The 22,688-nt window shown below is 38.5% G+C and overlaps 2 protein-coding genes across 3 annotated transcripts in view; one reads left to right on the forward strand and one right to left on the reverse strand.

The window, feature by feature from the left end:
- Positions 1-6,519, forward strand: part of LOC131303390 (uncharacterized) — a 42,770-nt gene extending 36,251 nt beyond the window's left edge. For both annotated transcript variants that reach the window (XM_058330239.1, XM_058330241.1), the window contains exon 11: positions 5,969-6,519. In XM_058330239.1, the coding sequence (XP_058186222.1) occupies positions 5,969-6,146 (178 nt within the window). In that variant the 3' untranslated portion in view covers positions 6,147-6,519. The remainder of the gene's footprint in view (positions 1-5,968) is intronic.
- A 2,302-nt stretch (positions 6,520-8,821) lies between these two features.
- Positions 8,822-13,011, reverse strand: LOC131303392 (uncharacterized). The gene is made up of 2 exons (XM_058330243.1): positions 12,631-13,011; positions 8,822-12,055 (listed from the first exon to the last, which is right to left on the reverse strand). The coding sequence occupies exon 2, from the start codon at positions 11,907-11,909 to the stop codon at positions 9,153-9,155; it is 2,757 nt and encodes a 918-aa protein (XP_058186226.1). The 5' UTR covers positions 11,910-12,055; positions 12,631-13,011; the 3' UTR covers positions 8,822-9,152.
- Between the last annotated feature and the right edge of the window lie 9,677 nt (positions 13,012-22,688).

The following is a 22,688-nucleotide window of genomic DNA, read 5'->3' on the forward strand; positions in this document are numbered from 1 at the left end:
TACCTAATTGACTGATTACATATCTTCCTAATTGACTAATGGAATCTCTAATTATGCTACCTACCTAATTGACTGATTGCATATCTTCCTAATTGATTACAATCTATATTTACATCAATTATATTCAACATGGGCGAAGGGTTTGTATTTGGCATCCTCTTTGCTTCTCCACCAAGGCTTTGAATTGGAGGAAAGTCGGGAAAGCTTCTGACTTTTCACTCAAAAAATACAGCCACATCATTCTGGCAAAGTCATCAACAAAAAGAATGGATTATCTTATAATGTTAAGAGAAGGAGTCCTTGTAGGACCACATGTATCAGCATGCACGAATTCTAAAGGGGCTATAGCACGCCAAGATGTTTTGGAAAAGGAAATCTATGCATCTTACCAAAGATGCAGCCCTCATAAATTCTTTCTTGCGCCTCTATGTAAGGAAGTCCAATCACCATTTTTTTTTTTGTAACAGCTGCAAACCCCTATTATTTAAATGCCCATATCTCAAATGCCATATGTACGTTTTATCTGGGCATTCACTCATGAAAGCAGCTTCTTCTTGGAGTGGAAAAATAAGGGGGAAAACTTTGTTTGGTGACATATCAACATTTGCCACAGTGAGATTGTTCTTCTTGTCAACAATTTTGCATTTTCCTTCATCAAAAAATCGCAAAAAACCTCTTTGCAGCAATTGCCCAACACTTAAGAGATTTTGAGTTAAGTTTGGAACATAGAGAACATCAATGATTAGCTTTTTGTTACCTCCCTTGGTAATGAATAGCTATGACTCCCTTTCCTTCAGCACTTCGCATTTTTCCATCACCAAGCTTCACTTGCGAATGGAATTTGCTTTCCAGCTCAACGAAGAAATCCGATTTCCTGTCATATGGTTGCTGCAACCACTGTCCAAGTACCATATATGCTGTGATTCATGATTAGCAGCCATGCAAGGGTAAAATAATTGCTCCTCTTGACTTTCTTTTGTGAAATTTACCTCATCCCTTTCTTTTCCCTTCTGGAACCAACAATCTTTTTGTGAATGATTAGGGACTCGGCATTTTGGTGCATCTGTAACGACAATTCTTTGATTCATGATTTGATTTTTTGCAAATAATGCAGCGAGGATCAGAGTTACCCGTATTTTGCTGCCAATTTCCTCTACTGCCTTTCCATTTGTTGTTACCATTGTTCTGATTTTGATGGCTTCTTGCATGAAGACCATTGCCTTGGTGTGAACCTTTTCTTTGCTCTTGCTCTTGCTCTTGTTGGGACTTGTTCTTTCCCTCTGAAATGTTGAGTTTGGATTGCAATTCTTGTTCTACTGGCTGAGTTGGTTGCGTTGAAGACCTGTTAATTCTCTGCTCATGTGCTTGGAGTGAACCCATTAGTTCAAACATAGTCATTTTCGACAAGTCTTAGCTCCTTCTATGGCATCAACACAATGATCAAATTTGGGAGGTAAACTCCTGTGTATTTTCCTGATCACCTTGTTATCTTGAATGGCTTCACCGTGGCTTGTAATTTGATTGACAATCTCAGCAACTCTAGAGAGAAAATCCCTAATGCTTTCACTTTCTTTCATCGATAAGTTATCAAAATCTTTCCACAGAGATTGCAGAAATTTTTTCATTTCCATGAAACTCATCTTTCAACACATACCATGCTTCTTTTGCAGTCTTTGCATTAAAAATTCCGGGATAGATTGATTTGCTTACCAATTGTTTGATGTAGTGGAGTGCAGTTGCATCCTTTTTCTTATTCTCCTTATGCTGCTTTTGTGCCGCTTCGTATACGATAAAATTCTCCATTAGTCATAGTGTTCTCCTTCGAAGATAGGGACGGGACTGGTAGAATATTTAAACATGATAGGGGTTGGAGTTGATGCAATGAAGGGGCCGCTAAGATAGCTCTGATACCAATTTTTTTTGGCTCAACGAAAGCTATAGATGGATTAGCCCAATATTTACTAGTATTTTTGGTGCAGCAAAGAGAAGTATTTTCTGAAGCTTTACTCATGGGTACTTGCCACAAAAGATTACATCAGGATCTCCTATTTATACTGGCTGGTATAACTAGATAAGATTAACCCTTGACCTTCAAACTTCAAGTGACTCAATCTAGATAGGACTAACTCTTGGTCTTCCTACTTCTAGATAAGACTCAATCAACTCTAACAAATTCTAGGCCTTTCTACAAGACTCTTCAAACTTCTAGAAAATTGCAAATTAACTTCTAACATTACACAGGGCCTTATGGTTTTGCCAAAATCGGGTATAAACAGGTTGGAATGCAAGTTACAAGATGAGAGGGTTGGATTGGCTGTCAGATTTCAACCCATAAGGTAGGAATGCGAGTTACAGGATTAGAGGGTTGGATTGACTGTCAGATTTCAACCCGTATGATTTCCAGGCTGTGTTGTGGAATAATAGATCTACAAATTCCAAGTTAAATTTGTACTTCAATTTAAAAGAAATTTTTTTTTAGCTAGGAAGAGGTACAACACTCCATGCTCATGCATTCAGGGTTGGTAACTAATGTTGTGCTAACATTCCTTACCTGCAGCTTGGCCAGTCCCTTCAGAATTAGTTTCTGGGTTAAACCAAGCATTGCATTTTTCCCCTTTTCCAACTTGGAATATAGAAACATTTAACAAGCAAAATTTCTGGAATTAGTAAATACTATGATTAGAAGAAAAAGTTAGTGTAGCATGCTTATAACAAACTGAGTGAGTAGGTCTTATGAAAATACTGGTCGTAAAATTTGCTATACCAGAAATGATACAGAGAAATGGTGTCCGTATAGTAGTAGCTAAGGACAATGTAATCTGGTAAAAGCTATGGGGAAATAAGGGGATATGTTACATAAACTTTTAGTTGCAGAAAACTTAATTAATTTTGATTTGTGCCTACACACAGCATGTAGGTTTGAATGAATTTATGAAAGTACGATTCGAGAGTTAAATTGATGAAATTAATACGAGAAAGAAAACTTTAGGAGAGAAGATAATTAAAGGTTGGGAAAACTTTTGATTGCTCCGCTGCAGTCAGATATGAATTAGGGAAATCGGAAACACTGGTTTTGATTGTGTCTAGAGAGAGAAACAAGTGGGAGAAGAGAGAAACAAGAGGGACAAATGAGAAGAAATTGGGTCCATCACCGTAGAAATTGGATCAGTTTTCTTCTTCTTTTTTTTCCCTACGCATCTCACAGTGGTGGTTGTTTTGTGAGCACTTTTGGCATGAAAACAGACCCACCTCTGTGTACGTGCATATCTAGTCAATTGTATATTTTGATTTCGCTTCACTCCTTAAAGATTGCAATAAGCTGTGCCTGTAATCTGATACCTACATATACGTAAATATGTATGGATAGGTAGTGTGAGTGTGCATGTGTGTGTTGCAAGTCACAAGTTCACTTTCCATTTGCTCCCTCCCCATCTCTCCCTCGCTCTCGGTATATACATATTTTTGTATATATGTAGGTATTTGTGACTTTGTGTATCCATTTTAGTCCATGGAAGAAAAAAATTGTTGTTTTTGATCAGCAGCTAGAGGAAAAAACTAATACAAGATCAACTTATTTTTTGGAACAATATAACATCAGCTTCAACTTCACTATTTATTCATATAATTTTGTTTACATGTATATGTTAGTGTCATTGTGTTTGGTGGATAGTAGGAGGGTGTGCATGGCGGAGATGACAGATGATGAGTAGGGGAGTGAGTTTAGAAGAGGGCGCTGGTGGTGCATGGTAGTGATGGTGGTGAGTCTCTAGGGTGGTGAAAAGATTGGGGATGAAACAATAGGGTTGTTTTGGTAGTTTGAGCATGAATATAAAGGTATTCGTGTCTCCTCAAACAAAATAAGGGCAAAATGGGAAGCTTAGTAGAATTATAATCGCATGTCATAAACTTTCGTCATTTTTTTTTTTTTGATTAGCAAAAAAATTTATTAATCACCGAATTTGAAAATTACAGAGATTAAAAGGACAGTGGCACAAGAAAATTAAAATTACTTAATCTTCATAGGTACCCGAGAATTAACTTTCGTCATTCCAATAACGGTCAACTAACAGAAGCAGGAATTTGACACCGACACCGATAGCAAAAGAAAAAGTGGGTCACTGTTGCCTGTTATTACTGGAACCTGAGGGGAATTATTTATCATTGATGAAAACCTCACGGTAGGTCAAGGTAATTTATCATAATATCAAAGGAAGAGTTTTGATTGATGACTAACAGATCGAACCATGGAGGCTACATATTTCTAAGGACACTAAGGAAAGAGTACAGAGAGAGAACTTCGTATGTTTTCTTTATAGATGTGTGGCAAATATTTATTATGTTACTGGGAGATATAATATTTTGGATATTATTGAAGAAAGGTACGGCAGAAACAGTTTATTGATGCAATAAATGACATTTATGAGGGGGTTGCCACTAGAAATTGATAAGAACAAGTGAAGTTCCCATCACTTTTTGATCACACAAAGGGTCGGCCTCTGTTTAACTGCATTAGCTATAGATGAATTTTGCAGTGACATATAGGACCATGTACTAAGAAGCAAGGACACATCCAGCAATCTTACATAGCTGTGTTCAACATACATGCTCTGGATCCGTCTGATGTGCTTGAATACATGTTTTTTTTTAAGAGCTTGCTAGAATACTTATTTAGTCGAAAATAAAAAGCCTCCAACGGTGGCTGCACCGATTGTGAACCGACCTGCACGCAGGGCCCACATGGAAAATCCGAGCTGTTCAAGAATTAAAAAAAACATCGAGTGACCTTGAGAAAAATTAGCTCAATTGGATAAGTGTAGATGCTTGATCCAATCTTTTCATTTTTCATTTAGATTTCAGGATCCCGTGCGGGACCCCGCGTGCCGTTTGGTTCACTATTGGTGCCGCCACCGTCGGTGTTCCTTTATTTAGTGGCTGTTGAGTTAGACGTTCATAGTGCTATTTTTTTTTTTGTATGTGTTATTATATCCTGATTTGGAAAGACTAATATTTTCTTCTTTCTGTTAATTTATAAGATAAGCTTATAAAAGGTAAATCTTTGGTTGCGTTAATCAAATCGTTTTCCTGTAAGTTTTCCGTATTGTCTTGTGGGAAGGGAACTAAGGGATATAGATTCAGAGTAAAGAAAATGGGCCGAATGGGTTTAACATAAGTAGGACCAAACAAAAGACATGCAATGCCCTTTTGAAGGCTAGGGGTAGAAGTTGCAGAGTAGGGGAGATCGAAAACTAAGCGATACCAAAAACTATAGTTTCGTTACTGCTCTATTACTAATTTGGATGGAGAGGTTGAACATGATGGGAGAAACCAACAAAATGGGAATGGATAATTATACGGGCAACAATGCATTGTTGGACAAAGTTGAGCGGCTAAAAAACTACATAATAATAAAATGAGTGTAAACAGGATCAGTATGTTTAGATGAATGTTTGGTGAATCAGGAAAGATAGAATTGGTTTGATATGATATGTTTAGCACAAATTGAAGAGAACTTGAGATTTTAACACGGTTTCATCACATTAAGACATGGGATATTGTTGCAAACAATGTAATGGCTATGTTGTAAATGAATTTGTAGCCCATGATTGGATGGAATGTAGAATTAGAATTCATGTAGCCCATCCTAATATTAGTACTAAAGGAAACTTATAACAGTGTATTCTCCGAGAATTAAAGTACCCTTGTACTCTCTCTCTCTCTCTCTCTCTCTCTCTCTCTCTTTCACACACACACACACACACACACAGACCTCACTCTCCTGCAAATTAATTAGGTTAGGTCAAGTTGGGTTTCTGACAGTTCAGACTTGTCCGTTTCCAATGTTCTAACATTCTATGTATACACACTCTATTAGTGTATAACATGCCATGCTGTTAAAGCTCTTTCTTTTCAAAATGGTGTTTATATAACATATAATAATGCGTTCACCTTTTATATAATGTGATTCCAGATTTGGAGTTTGGGAAGCAGCAAAATGGGTTGCGCGAGTGCGTGAGCGTTCCATTTATGATCCTCAACGCCCGATACTGCTCAACTTAACAGTAGACATTGTGGAGGAAAACAGATATTTGCAGTGCAAGGAGTCAGCTTTAGAGACTGCCTTTCTAATAAAGATGATGAATTCCTGATGTTCATTTGCGGATCCAGACCAGTCCCAGAAATACAACAAAGCTTACAAAGTGGAATGTGCATCTATTGGGGAGGTACAATGAAATCTGATTCAACCTAGGTACAATGAAATCTGATTCAACCTACATATACAAAACCCTCACAGGACAATTTATTTATTTTTTACTTTGTTTCTTTTGGGTGCCAACGTGTTGTCTAGATGAGAAATGTTCTTTAGTAGGTGGGTTCGAACTTCCTGGCCTTTTTCGGGAGCAAAATTTTTCCATTTATGTGGACTAGGTTGAGAGTTTTAATTGGTATCTGAAAAAGACTTAAGTTTGTGCTTGCGGGTTTGATTTCTTTCTTGATGCACTTGTTTAGTTGCGTACTTCAGTTTGTGCTTGTGGGTTTAATTTCTTTCTTAATGCACTTGTTTAGTTATGTGTACAAACTACAAACTACTACAGCTATTACTTGCTTGTATAATTATCTGCAGTTTTGGCCTAAAGGGTGTCCCTACCCGTTTATCTATTGATTACGGTAATTGGCTTATTACACGTGAAGCTTCATGATTCAATTCCATGCTTTTGTTTCTCTCTGGAGTTTGTCACCTACTATGATAATTTTAAAGGGAAAGTCTCAGAAATCTCTCAGTTGAAGTCTATCATTTCGTTCAAATTTGTCAACAGATCACTGTCACTAACCACTACTGTAAGTCCCCTTTAAAAGACAGCTCCCCCACTAAGGGTCTGAGACCGCTTGTCAAACCCCAGCTCCATTTTCACTTTTGCTTTATGATACCTTTTTAGTGGTAGAAAGTTTTGCAGATGAATATAAAGGGTCTTATATCATGATGGGTAAGGTTTCTTGTTCGGTTTTGTTTACTGGGAAAAGCAGACTTTTATCATTATTATCAAGTCCTAAAAAGAATGGCTTGGTGCTATCTCCATTCTCTACCAGCTTTTCAAGGGAAGGTCCCATCCAACGGGATGAGAGATGCTGCCAAGCATCTCTTTGTAGAGCGGTGCAATGCGGCCGATTAGGCCGCTCATTTGGGCAATTGACAGTGCGGATTTTAATTGAATAATGGACGGTTTAAATTTTTATGTGCTCAGATTCGATCTGAGCTGTTCATGCCGAGATGAACAGTTAGATCAACTGCTCTGCACCCGCTTGGCAGGGAGCTGCCAAGCAGCATCCCCAGGTCTGCACCCCAAGCTTTCCTATAAGGCAGAATCCACACACACAAAAAAGGAGAGGTAGATTTATTAAAGTTTTCACCATTATCTCCATGGCAAACAAAGCTCAATGGGTATGGCCCAACCATTATTGCTACAAGAGAAAGAATGGGTCCCATTAATAGGTTTGAATGATGTGCTGTGAATAAAGCAAGGAATAAATAGTTTCTGTTCACATCACGTCTGTTTTTTTGGTGTGTCGTTAGTTTCCCAAAGTCTGCATTCTTTGGAAAGGGAAATGTAAGGGACACATCAATGTGTCACACCTCTTTCATATGCACGTGGGGGAATTTCACAATAAATGTTAGGAACCTGCTAGTGACTCACATATATGTGAGAGGGGTGTGGTTGAAGTATGAGACAATTAGGGTAATGATTGAAAATAAGGGTAATTGGTGGAGAGAGAGTAATGATTGAAAGTATGAGTAATGAGTGTTTTTTAAGTTAGATTTTTTTTTTTCCAAAATACAAACCGAACAAAGCATTAACAATAGCATCGTTGGTAAGGCCTGCCTCTTTCCGCAAGCATAACTAGAGTTCGAGTCGTGCACCTAGGTGGTGCCGTGGTGACGGCCTGTTCTCTCTAACAGTAGCTATGGCTCAACCAAACATTCCACTATTGAGCAGGGAGTCACGACCAAGGGGGTTGCTATGCTAATCGCCCCCTCCCACCCTTTCTCGATATGAAAAAAAAGGGTAGCTGACATGCCCCGAATCTTTGAACTAAAGAGTACAGACTCAGAAAATAAAATGGTTGAATTGAAAGGCTCAGTTGGAGATGGTTAATTTTGTTTGTAGACTGACCTAAAATATTTTTTACTGGTACTGAAGTTGAGAACCAAGCCTCCAGTGAAATCTGTTCATACAAAATCACCAGTGACCCTCAAATCATCGGGGCCTGTTCGGAATTTGGGGAGAAGAAAGGAAAGGGAAGTATAGAGGAAAATTATCTTTGCTTTGTTATTTTTCTTTTTTCTTTTTTTTCCTCTCAAACCAAACAAGGAAAAATTGTTTCCCTTTCTTTTCTTTTTCATAGGTTCCAAACAAACCCTTGGTATCTTTTTGGGGAAAAAATCTCTCCATGCAATGGATCCGAAAATTTATCTTGTCCTATTTGATTGACCTGAAATATGAAAACCCTAGATCGGTTAAGGTACAAAAATCTTCAAACCCATGCAGTTTTATTATGGAATCTCTACAATCGTATTGGAAGCAGCATTATACCAATCTGGCGGTTAACTTCATTCTTGAACCAACTGCAAAAATCTTCATCCCCATGGAGTGACAAACTTCATCCCTTCCTACTATTTGAAAAGAAAATGGCAAAATGGTAAACTTGTCAACAATTCCACATGACTCCAGAAGTTCATAGCATTTTTGTTACTTCTATTGCACCTCCAACAAAAGGTTATAATAGCCCAAACCATGTGAAACAAGCTGAATGTGATACAACAGCAGAAATAAACAGGATGGTATATAGCACCAACATATTTTGAAGAGGGTTAGTGCCCATTTGGTCCTACTTTTTATCAGTTCATGCTTCCTGACAGATACAAAATTCTAAAGCCAACAACTCTACAAGTTTTACAACACAACTCCCCACAAGGTGAAAAAGAAAAACCCAAGCAATTAAAACATTAATGAACAAATTCACCCGATAGCAGCTGCGCAGTCCTGAAGAATAGACCAAGTGCCCCTGCACAGCAACAAATAGCAGTTTCTTATCCTTTGTATGCAACCTCACATGCAAAACCATATTTTTGACAACAGAAACTGGAGTGGCGCCATTTAGCCCTCCATCTCTGTATCTTCCGCGACGTTTGGAAGTCTGACATCTTTGACAAATCCTGGATTAAGAAACCTTGCCACAAACGCCCACAACTTGTAAACATCGTCAAAATTAGTCAGAAAGCCTAGAGAAGCTGTGACAACCTCAACTCGAATGAACCCACTTTTCCCATCAGTCCGTCCGTTCTCCATTGGCCTACAAAGGGAAGTATCTTCAAGATTGAAATGCCCACGATTCTGTCTTGGGCTATCTAATATCCTTATGTGACTAAGGATACCAATTCCAAGCGAAATACCACTTGCCTCACCCAGTTTCTGAACAAGTTCTGGATTGATTAGCCCCCGGTTTCTGTCTCTCACATTGAAAGCTACAGCAGCACCCCTTTCATACTTAATCTTAGGACCATAAATGTGAACAAGGGGCACGGGTTCATTCCCATCACCTGCGGGTAACCTTAATTGAAGTAAAGAGGTCACAAGCCAGTTGGTCAAGAACCGAAGTCGGAGAGTGGTCTTATTGAGACCCAGCATATTTGCATGATCAAGATGCCTGCATTCTAACTCGGGTTCCCTTCTGTCAGAGTCCAAACGATGCCCATATTCTCCATCACTGATGTACTCGTCGTCCAAACTTGTGGCAGATACATCTCCGGGGTCTACTGTATGGCTCATATGCTCTCTACTCTTATCTTCCATACTAAAGGATACCCTTCTTCCCCTGCTACCGGGTTGTTCATTATCTTCTATACCGAAAAACCTACTGCCACCTAGTCTGCCACCTTCCCTCCTTCCCAACAATCTAAACTCCCCTTCTGTCTCTCTTCTTATAGCGCTCTCTTTCGTCTCCACGCATATTTCAGACGTTGACCCATTGACCCCAGAATATTTGGTGGTTTGAGGAGGTTCCTCCTGAATTTCCTGGTGACATGATCCCTTTCTGCTATCTCGGTAAGTGGGGTTTGGATGAGTCACTTGTTCTTCTTCCGGGACCTCCTTGAAACGGTCGAGATCCTGTGAAACTGATAGAACAGCAGCATCAAACGATAGCACATGGTGATCCTCATGAGAAGATGGGTGCACCTCTTTGTCGTATATAGGGTTGTCTGATATCTTTAACGATGGTTTAGGAGAAAGGTGCTTGTTCTTTCCACTAAACCAGAAGGGCGGTAAAGGAGAGGCTACCTTCTGTTTGTTTAACTGACCGTTGTTATCTGATCCCAAAGGACTATGACCCAGATCAATCCACACTGAGTTGTCTGATGACTCATCTTCACTGAAAACCGGACTCTTCATCACTTCCCCGACAGAAATACTCTCAGTTTCTTCAAATATGGTGCTTGCCCCATCTCTATCAGAGCTGTTATCATGATCCATCTCTGTATCAAACACATCCCTCACTTGGGCAGAGGTAAATGCACCAGAAAAGGCAGGCAACTGCGTTCCTGGGCGAGTTTCAGAAGATAGTTCCCCATTCCCACCAGCTTCATCATCTTCAACTCCATCTAATCCAGGTATACCATCAACAGAGTCACTCAAATAGAGCGGGAAAACTGGGGTGATCTTCACCATACCTGAACCGGTGTGCCCAGACTGATTTTGAAGGCTTCCCATAACAGATTTTTTAATGAGAAGGCATCCAAATCCAGTAGGGTCGTATCCAAACACCCTGTAAAATGAGGTGATGATGAAATCCGGACGGAATAGGGACAGTCCAAGAGAATCCATGTCTTTGGGACCTAATGACCCTGCATCAAGTAAGACATGCCAATTGTTCTGTTGTGCCAGTGCCATCCACTGGTATGAATATTTGGCTCCAGTAACCCTAGACTGAACGGGAAACACAAAAAGACCAACAGCTGAATCCTTTTTCCTCTTCTTTTTGTTTGAAATCTGCTTTCTCAGATCAGTTGAGCATAGCTTCAGGGTTGGCCATTTAAACCAAGCACTGTAAACTTTAGCACCTTTCTCCCTAGCACCCTGAGCCATCCAATTCACCGACTGGCTCTCATGATCAAACATGGTTAACAACTTCTTGTTCGTATGAAAAGGGTATGATTCGGCAAGCAGCTTAAAAGCGGACCCACGACTTACAGTGAACACAAGCCCATATTCATTCTCAGGTATGTTCAAATAGTCCATTATCCTAGTCTTTATATCATGTTCCACAGTTCCTTTCTCAGCGCCACCATACAAAGCATGATTGCTCAAATTTGCAGTAATCTCAGATAAATTAAATGTGGAGGATTCCCAATAATGAACCGTCTGAAGGAAAGAAAACAACCCAAATCCACAGTAGTCAAGGCATACCTTAGGGGCTGACCCTGATAGGTGTGCATACTCATCAAGCCTCAGATGATCAATCTTCTCTGATGATTGGTACTTAGGGTACATTGTGAGGAATTTCGAAAACGACTCTTCAAGTTCAGGAATGGAGTCTTCTGAATCGAATGTTCGTTCTGCAGCAAGAGAAGTGGCTCTGAGGAACTCCTTCTGGGCGTGGAGCCTTGCAAGCGATCGCGATCGCCCCAATCCATCGTCTTGATTTGCAGCATCCACGTCTTGGGATTTCACAAGGGACCCATCTTCAGATGCTTCCTCCAGGGCTTCCCTCAGCTTGTGCTCCTGTAATTTCCTAAGAACTGATGGGTTTCTCTTGGTTTCCTCAGTCGAATGGTTAGACCCGTCTCTTCTTCTGCTCTTTTTGTCCATGATCAGAGCAGCACAGTAGGATATTGGCTTCCATAGTGAAAGATGCATTGAATCTTATCTGGGTAAAGAAGTTTTTTGAGAAACACCCAGAAAGAATATCAAGCCTAAGCTCCTCCAGGTTAGAAGGGTTTTTGGTTTTGTTTTCTTTGTTTTCAGCCCATCTAATACCAAAAGCAGGTCCAGTTTCAAAGACCCTAAATTCAGAAAAGCAAGAGGAATCAATCTAAAAGTTCCACACAGGATCAAAGCTTTGCTTTGAAAAATCAAAACCCAACCGAAAGGAGGCGTAAGCTCAGGTGACTTTGCTTAAAGGAAACGGTGAAAGACACAGAAAGAAGTACTGGGTCAAAATAGTTCAATTCTAGCTGATCTTTGACCAGATCAAAACCAAAAAACTGATCTTTGACCAGATCAAAAAACGGAAGCCCTAGATTTGATCTTCTTTCAGACCAAGGTAATACGGTCAGAGCCAAGAAATGGATGAAGAAAGCAAGCAAACAAAAAACCCACAAGCAGATTTCAGGTTTAATCAGTAAAATCAAGTGAAGTAGTGGACCACTTCAATATTTTGGGCGAAATAGAAGAAAAGCTACAAACCCATCTAAATTCAAGACCCAAGATTCAACAAGATTTCACAAGGCACAACATTGGGGTGAAATTAGAAGAAACCCAGTACAGAGAGCAAATCAAAGGCCTCAAACAATAGAACCCCAAACCAGATCCCCAAAAGATGGGCAAAAGAAACCAGCACAGCAGAAGAGACACTCACAGCGAATGAATCTGGGCGGTGGTTTTCCACTTTCAAGAAGAGCGATCGGAGCAAAGCCGTGGTACCCGAACACCTGATAGACCTTCCAAGCTCTCTCTCTCTCTCTCTCTCTCTCTCTGTGTGTGTGTAGGTGGTGGTCTGCAAACCAATTAAAAGCAGACCCACCGCATCAAATGCGCATTTACTTCAGTTGAGAGTCCAGACATACCCTCTCTTCATTAGGGCCACCGTGCTTTTATTTCTCTCTCTCTCTCTCTCTCTCTCTCTCTCTCTCATTGACCTAGCACTAGCAGGCTAATATATCAGTAGTCTCTCCACAATCTACACACTGACCTGCCTCAACAAACTGTGAGAAACGACATTGACTTTCATTAACCAACCAATATGTGCTGTGCTGCCCTCCTATTTCTTAGCACTATTTTTTTTTTTAGGGACCTACTTGTTAGCACTACTACTCTCAGGGCCGGCCCTAGACTAGGGACTCCCGTTTTGGACAAAATTTTTGGACCCCAAAATTGCAAATTTTTGAACCCCAAAATCGTGAAAATATGTTATATATAATGAATATCATATATTTTCCAAACGAAAGAGTGTAGTGTGTTGGTAAGAACTATGCTTATTAGCCTTGAGCCCTTGAGGTTGCATGTTTGATTCCAATAGAAATCATTTTGTCAAGCAGTTTTTTGAAATTGTGCAAAAACATTGTTCAAAGTGAAAGCTTTGAGAGTCAAACCCACGATCTAGGACACTGTAAACACACTCAAAGCAGCATGCCACTAAGCTATGCAATCTTATTTCACTTATTGAACAACAAATTTATATAAAAGAACATGAGAGGCCCCATTTTTATACCTCACATAGGGCCTCCAAAATGTTAGGGCCAGCCTGACTACTCCGTATAACATAACTTATGGCCTATTAAAAAATTACTTACACCCCCTCATCTATCATTTTTTATCATTTACACCCCCTCATCTATAAAATACATCATTTATACCCCTCATCTACCAAATGTTATCACTAAACCCCCTTACTTGAAAAAATCGTCCAATTTAACCAAACCGAGCCTTATGTCCCAATCATTTGGGGTCAACTATATGAATCATTTTCCTCCATTGAGCTTTGTTAAGGGCCACTTATTCACACAAACCCATTCTACTCATATTTTTGTGCATAACAACATCTAATGTCAATTTAGATCTATCCCTCCTCGTATCATTGCTACCCAAAGCTATCCTATTCGCTCTCTTAACTACTGCATCTCCTGGTCTACGGTAAATATGCCCCAACCACGTTAGCCTATTTTCTCTCAACTTCTCCTCTATAGGCTCTACACCTACCATCTCACGAACAATTTCATTTTTAATCATGTCACGTCTAGTTTTACCATGCATCCATCTCAACATTCTTATTTCCGCTACACTCATCTTGTTCACCTATTATTTCTTAATAGGCCAACGTTTTGTCCCATAAAGCATTGCTGGTTTGACGACAGTTCCATAGAAAATTTTCTTCAATTTTGTGGGTACCCTCTTGTCACATAATATACCAGTAGCGCTCCTCCACTTGAGCCACCCCACTTGGATCCTATGGGTCACATCATTGGCTATCTCTCCATCTCTACTAATAATTGAGCCTAAGTACCTAAAATGATCACTCTTTGGTATCTCTTGGTCTTGGATCATCACTCTTTCTTCCTGCGCACTACTGGTACCACTAAATTTGCACACCATATACTCAATTTTACTCCTACTTATCCGAAAACCCTTTTACTCTAATGCTTCCCTCCAAATTTCTAGTTTCGTATTAACACCATTAGCGGTTTCATCTATGAGGACAATGTCATCTACAAACATCATACACCATGGGATATCCTCCTGAAATTGTCTAGTCAATTCATCCATAACTAAGGCAAAGAGGTACGGGCTCAAGGCTGACCCTTAATGCAATCTTACAGTGATTGAAACTTCACTCATTTTTCCTATTGGTCATCTAATGGTAGTGACGGCACCTTCATACATGCCTCTAATCACCTCGATATACCTTTTGGTCACTCCCTTTCTCTCCAGAACCCACAAAATGATGTCTCTAGGCACCCTATCATAAGCCTTTTCTAAGTCTATGAAAACCATATGGAGATCCTTTTTCTTTGCTTTGTGTTTTTCTACCAATCTCCTTAATATGTAGATAGCTTCCATGGTTGATCTTCCAAGCATGAACCCAAACTGTTTCTTTGACATCGTAGTCACCATCCTCAAACGATACTCAATAACTCTTTCCTACAACTTCATCATATGACTCATCAATTTAATACATCTCTAGTTGTTGCAGCTTTGAATATCCCCTTTATTCTTATAGATAGGTACTAGGGTGCTCTTTCTCCAATCGTCGGGTATCTTCCGAGTCATAATAATCTTGTTGAACAACTTCGTCAACTAAGTCACCCCCAGGTCACCTAGACTTTTCCACACTTCCTCCTTCATGTTTCTCAAAATACGACTTCCATCTATCCTTGATCGCCTCGTCTTTCACCAACACCATCGAATCAATACATTTTGTACACTTAACTTGAGAAACGTCTCTAGCTTTCCTTTCTCACAGTTTGGCAGGTTTATAAATAATATTTTTTTATCTTTACTATCGAGTCTAGCATAGAAATTCTCATATGCTTTCAACTTAGCATCCCTAACGGCTTTTTTAGCTTTCTTGCTAGCTTGCTTATAACCCTGAAAGTTTTCCTTACTCCAATTATGGATGGAAAATGGTCACAATTGAAAAATAAGAAAAATATACCCTCCATTTCACTCTAGCCCTCCTAAACCCTAACCTTGATTTTTGTTTTTATTTTGACCGGACACCCTAACCTTGATTATCAACGAGAAGAGTTATGACAATCCCCATCCTCAATCCTCATTCCAGCCCTCCTTGACTTTAACCTTGCTTCCGAAAATACACCATTAATAGAGATGAAACATAAAAGCAGACAACACCCAAAACCTCCACCAACAACCAATAGCCACAGAAACAAAAGCCATAGCACAATTCCACCACTACAAAATAAATTTTTATCCAAATCAAAGAAAAAGAAACTGAAATGGAGACTAAACGTTGAAAATATAAGGAATAAATTAAAACATCAGATCGGTGATGGCATCCGGCGACGATGATCGGGGAGCAGGCAAAATGGAGATCGGTGAAACAGGCCACCCCACACCCTACGATAGCGAACCACGATAGAGAGGCAAAGAGACCACTGGCGAAAGGGGATTGGGTTGGCGGAGTAAAACATGGGCAAAAGAGATGTGAGAATGGAAGGTTTAGGAGAGAGGAGAAGAAAGAGGGACAGCGGGAGAAAATGGGGCGATGGCTGCCGTGATGGGTGGCAGCTGTTGCTAGGGTTTAATGAAGGGCGTCTTATGCTAGAGAGATCAGTGGTGGTCGGCCATGTATCTGAGAGAGAGACAGGTGAAAAGTGAAATCGAGATTTGGAGTGTTGGTGCCCCAACTTAATGAAGGGAAAATAGGTAATTGCATTATTATCGTTAACAGCGTTACCCCTTTCCCTGTTTTTGGATAGATGAGGGGGTGTAAATGATGAATTATATAGAATTGCCATAAGACCAGTGATACTTTACCTGTCAGAATGTTGGCCTATTAAGAAATAACAGGTGAGCAAGATGAGTGCAACGAAAATGAGAATGTTGACAATGATGTGACCCATAGGATCCAAGTGGGTGGCTCAAGTGGAGGAGCGCTACTAGTGTACTATGTGACAAGAGAGTACCCACAAAATTGAAGAAAAAATTCTATGGAATTGCCATAAGACCAATTTTACTTTACGAGACAAAATGTTGACCTATTAAGAAACAACAGGTAAGCAAGATGAGTGTAGCGGAAATGAGATTGTTGAGGTGGATGTTTGGTAAAACTAAACAAGATAGGATTAGAAATGAAATGGTTTGTGAGATGGTAGGTGTAGCACCTATAGAGGACAAGTTGAGGAAAAATAGGCTAAGGTGGTTTGGACATATCTACCGTAGACCAGGAGATGCAGTAGTTAAGAGAGCGCATATGATAACTTTGGGTAGCAATGCTACGGGGAGGGATAGACCTAAATTGACATTAGACACTGTTGTGCACATGCAAAGATATGAGTATAATGAGTTTGTGTGAACAAGTGGCCCTTGACAGAGCTCAATGGAGGAAAATTATTCATGTAGCCAACCTCAAGTGATTGAGAAATAAGGCTCTGTTTGGTTTGGTTTAGTAGGGGGTGTAAGTAATAAAAAGTGATAGATGAGGGGTGTAAGTATTTTTACCCTTATTTTCTTTCTAAACAAATACAATTCGGCTTGGTGATTTTTTTTAAAAAAAACACCCAGATATGAATGAAAATTGTCCCTTCAAATTGGAACTAATCATTTTCTTTGTTTATTCTAACTATTTTGAGTTTTACGCTATCAGAGTCCTTTGCCTCTAAATAACAAATAAAATACTCCCTCCGTCCCTTTTTAAATGTCCTACTTCGTAACTCCAACTTATTAAAAAAACATCATCATTATACTTTTCACATCAACTTTTTCCTCCACTTTCCCTACTTACCCATCATCATTACACTTTTTACTCACTAACTTTTCAAAATGGAATCTACTTTTAGGGACAAAATAGACAATGTACCAACTTTTACCTACTAACTTTACCAAATGGACACTTATTAAGGGACAGCCCAAAATGGAATACTGGACTATAATAAGGGGACGGAGGGAGTAAGAAAAAGAGTCATTTGCCTTATTGTTGCACTCTGCCTTATAATTGCGGACAAGTACTGCACTAATATACTGATGCTTTTTATTTTTCCGTTTTGCTTTTTGGACAATAACAACTTAAAATAAAATAAATAGATATTGATGCTTTTTATTTTTTATTTTTAAGAATACTGTTTAATCATAAGTTCAGTCAAAGTAAAAGCCAACGTACTTTTACGCCTCTCGTCAATTTTTAAAATGTTGTAGCTTACACCTTCCTAAGATAATGCTACAGTGACTATTTTTAGAAGTCGTTCAAAAAACAGAAGAGATTACGTTTCAATACTTAGAATATATTTTTCTAATGTACCTCTTCATATGCAAAAACTCTATACCATATGTGGCATTTGGACCTGTCAAATGATTCACAAGTTTGTTATTAAGGTGTGGGTTGCCCTAGCATACAATATAGTACATGCTAATTGTCCAAACTCAAATCTAAAAGCAGTATATTGACATCTTTTAAGATTTGGTTTTGGTCATTAATTACCAATGACAAAAGTTTCAGAATGTGAGACCCGTACTTCATGTTTCTTCCGGTTAATAGTTAATAATAGAGAATAATATAACTAGAAGGTTTGTGCGTATTTGAGTGAACAATAAGGATGAATTAGGGCTTGAATAAGATTGAAAGAGATAAGAATGGGGAGTTTGAGTGTATTCAAAGGAGTTTGTCTTACTTGTAAAAGTTAAAAGAGAGAAGAATTAAAAGAAAAAGAAGAGAGTTTTCTATGTAATCCACGTGGAGGTGTGCATGTGTACAAGGGAGGTGTGCATGTGTGAAATAAGAGTGCAAATGGGGAGCTATAGGCAACGTGGCAATTTTTGCCTAGTCTTGGGAATCTCTTACCATGACAAGGTTTAAGCATGAAAGGATATAAAAATAAGAAAGGAGTGAAAAACAGGAAAAAAGAGGGGGAGGATATACCCCTTTCAGTTTTCACTTCCATTCTCGATGGGGGAATGGTGAGAGCTGAGCTAGACATGAGACAAGGAGAGAAGAGTACAAGGGGTGTATTTTTGTAAAGTTATGCAAGTTTTAAGAAAGTGGGTGATGGCATTTCATTAGTTATTTAATGTTTATTAACTTGGTTGTGGTGCTTAACGATCCGGGTCGTTATAGTTAGTATCAAAGCAATAACGATTCTGTAGACTACCATAGTATCAAATTTAGGAAGCATTTCTCCTATGGGTAAGTGAAATTGGGAACTGCTTGTAGTTATGTTGCTAATTTGTTTTTTCATTTCCATTTCCTTAAAACTTCATGTTAGCTGAGTTACACGTGTATGAATTGGTTGGAGCATGATCTTAGGTGAGTTATGTTTCCTTCTGTTTATGGAGAATCAAAAAGTATCGCAGGAGCGTCACAAGAGATTACAAGAAAAAAGAAAAAAAGAGGAAGTTGGAATGCAATTTACTCTTTAGATGCTAGAGTCTTGTTTTTGGGAAAGCCCAAAAATGCTACACACACAACATCTCCCACACAACAACTCACACAACCGCTGACGTAAGCTCAAAACGGCGTCATTTTGATAAAAAACAAAAAAACAAAAAACAGCATTGAACAGATCACGCTTTCCCCTTCCTCCCCTTCTCGTTCCCTCCATTTTTTACGCTCAAAACATTCAGAGGGGCTCCCACGACCACCACTCACGACCACAGGAAGAGTCCCACGACCATCAGCGACCACCACAACCCAACCCCAGAGCTCCCCCACCTCCGGCGACCGCCACCACTGTTAGTAATTTATTTTAATCAACGGATATCTGTAATCTTAACGTGGGGAGATTAATAAGTATTAAATATCATGGAGCTCATAATATAATTGAGATAAGGACGGGAGTGCAATTATAATTCTGTAGTGGGGTGAACTATAATTAGTGAAATAAGAAATAGAATCCTGGCAGGATTAGGTTTTTCTTATTTACACTAGGAGCCCATACTTATTACTCCTTAGGTCCCTATCGTAGCCCTATATATACACGTTATGCTCTCTAGGTCAGGATGATTTTTTTTTCTATTATTCACAAAATAGAGGCAGGCTTAGAGAGATCAAATAAGATCACGAAAAAGTCCACACTCGGTTCGTGTTTCTAGACGTGCAGGGAATACGATAGAAGATCGTAAGGTACGGTCGAGCAGTATTCGTGGTTTATAGCAAGGCATGTTATAACAAGTTCAACTAGCGTTCGTGTCGCAGGGAGTTGAGGTAGAACCCTAATTTCGCTTTATAGGGTTTTACAATTTTTGTTGTCTAATCTGTACGCGTCATTACTGGGTCATGGGAATTTAGTTTCTTAACAGTGGTATCAAAGCAGGCTGTAATTACGCGTATGGATTAAACAAGCCATGTTGTCCGTAGGTTTTAGAGAGTAGAACGTAGAACTGTGCTAACCCTTATTTTGCAAGGTTCTTACTCAGCTATTATGGTCACATGATTTTTTGTTGATTTTGTGTGATTGGATCCCACAATAATTTTTTCGTGGTTTTTGTTATTTATTGGGTACCACGATTATTTTTCGTGGTTGTAATAATTAACGTAGCATGTGAACTCTAATGGAGGCATAAGATCGATGTTTGTATGTTTCTTCGATTGTAATAGAATTCAACGGTTATTCGGAGATCGAAGATGGTAGATACAAAAGATACAAGTTGTTTCGCTCGCAACAGATTTTTTCCAGATTCGTAGGGTCTGATTGCAGGGCTATTTCGACCCAGTAAATGTTGGAATTAGAAAATCTGTTCTTCACAAAAGTTGTAAATAATTGAATTTGAAATCCAACCCAATTTGAATCACTTCAATTGGAGGTTGGATGAGGAAGATATGGCCAAAATTCTGAAGGCTGTACAGTTTACGCGAGAATATGTAAAATCTGAATTTTCTTGCCTAAGCACGGTTGGATTTTGGTTTCCTTGATTGATTCAAAGTATCTTAGTCTTTCACACGAGTATATCTGAAGGATTTCAAGTTTGGAAGGATTGCTTAAGGATTTCAAGTTTGGAAGGACTCCTTATTGCTTAAGGATTTCAAGTTTGGAAGGATTCCTTATTGCTCAAGGATTGCATCTTTGACCATAATAGCTGGACTTATTTTTTTTCTTGTGTTTCCTTATTATTTGTATTTCATATTGTTTGCATATGTGATAGTTTATCATATTGAGGCAATATGGAAATATTTGCCCTTTGACCTAGATCACGTGTTTTGCAAACTCGAAAATTTAATAATCCTCACAAATTTTTTAAATAACTAAGTGGGAGAGAGAATTTATTTTGGATAAATCTTATGGTCTTCATTCCTAGTCTGTAGATGATATAATTAATTTTGTGTGTTGGTTTCAGAACCTTCCTCCCTATCGGACAAAATTAATTGTGGCATCATCGGTACAAACTTCCTCAAGGGATAGCTCTAAGATAATTGTTGTGTGGGTCACTTCACCATCTGAGAAGGTTCATAACGGAACAATGGGTCATGGGGCTAGGTAATGGTATACACATAGCTGTAAATAATAATATCCTCACCATCTGAGTAACTATTATTATTTATAAGACCGAAGCTATATTAGCTATTTAATTTTGCTTGGCATGGTATAGTGTCTAGATAGTAAAATTAAAAGGTTGTGCCTATCTACACGAATGATAAAGAGTAGAAGACTTCCCATCGAGGCATGCTTTTCATGGTGTGTAGGGTTGCCAATGTTTTTCTTTTAACATGTGGTTGAGGGAACCAATATTAAAATGAAATTCAAAATTTTTATTGCCCTTAATAATTGATTGTTATATTATTTGATTCTCAGATTCAAAAATGGGCTCTTTCAATCCACTTGTCATTATTCTCAAAGAAAATAAACTTACTGGATCGAGTTATATTGACTGGAAAAGGAATTTGGATATTGTGTTAACTGCTGAGGGGCACAAATTTGTGCTATCTAAGGTGTGCCCTCCTAGATCTGATAGGAATGCCACAAGAAAGGAAGCAAAATTTTATAAAAATTGATGAATATCACCCATGTTGAAGGGACCCTAATTAGGGAAGATGATAGCTCTTCTTAATGAACTAGAGATCCTTGGAACTGAAATTGATGGGGAAACCCAGATCTATTTCGTTCTTGTAACGACCCTGAATTTTGGTCAATAAAAATTTCGTTAAAAATTTAAATTTTATTTAAATTACTTATTTTTTCTTGAGTGGCTATATGATTCTTGTTATTTTCCATCGTAGTTAGATTTCGGTCGTTGGTTAAACTCTCGACTAGAAACCCTACGTGACCAATTTAGTTAATTTTCAACCGACTACTTGGAGGAACCAAGCAACCAACGTACCTAGTTACTCGATGAACTTCTTTTGACCTTTGGACCTTTTGAACCTTTGCCTTTACCCATTGGTCCATAATGGTTAGGGTAATTTTTATCCATTGGACAATAGGCTTTCCTTTAAAATATTTTGATAAGTACAAGGATATAGTGTTTTAATGGGTTTATAAACAAATGTGCAAAGTACATTTATTCTTTGTTTATTGGGGATTCTCCCATCCCTCCATTATCCATTGGTTAATAACCATAAGGGTAATTTTTGTCCATTGGATAATAAACTTTTTATTATAAAAGTACATGTAGTCTTTCAAAATCTTATTTTAAAATAAATGGTACTTGTACTCTTTTGCCCAATGGTTATTAACCGCAAGGGAAATTATTATCCATTGGGTAATAACCGCTAGGGAAGTTAGTAACCATTGGGTAATAAAGTCTTTTGACCAAATAAAGTACCGATGTGACTAGGGAACCTTCCAATAAAGTTGATTTGACTAGTCAACTTTTTTCAACCCTAGAAATTACTTATTTATTTCCTTTTATTAATTTGGTTTTATTCTTTGTCCATTGGACAATAAAAGTTAGGGGAACTATTATCCATTGGATAATAGAAACCCAATTCTTTATATTAAAGGGGTTTTGAGCAAAGTACTTGAATAGACTTTTATAATTATTTTGAAAAGTACTTTTGATTATTTTTTCTAATAAAAGTACCCAAGTAACCTTGGACCATTGGACAATAACCGTTAGGGTAATCTTTACCCATTGGACAAAAGTCTTTCCTTTATTTTATTTGGTAAGTACATTTATATATAAGCATGTGTAATAATAAAAAGGACATGTAGTCTTTTTCAAAGACTTAGTTTAATATTTAAAATACTCTTACCTTATTATCCTTTGGTTATTAACCGTTAGGGATTTTATTATCCATTGGGTAATAGCCTT

This window comes from Rhododendron vialii, chromosome 10a (assembly GCF_030253575.1).
Source record: "Rhododendron vialii isolate Sample 1 chromosome 10a, ASM3025357v1".
In the NCBI taxonomy this organism is placed as follows: domain Eukaryota; kingdom Viridiplantae; phylum Streptophyta; class Magnoliopsida; order Ericales; family Ericaceae; genus Rhododendron; species Rhododendron vialii.

Coding starts and splice junctions, on each gene's coding strand:
- LOC131303392 (XM_058330243.1), bottom strand. CDS start 11,909: ATGCATCTTTCACTATGGAAGCCAATATCCTACTGTGCTGCTCTGATC.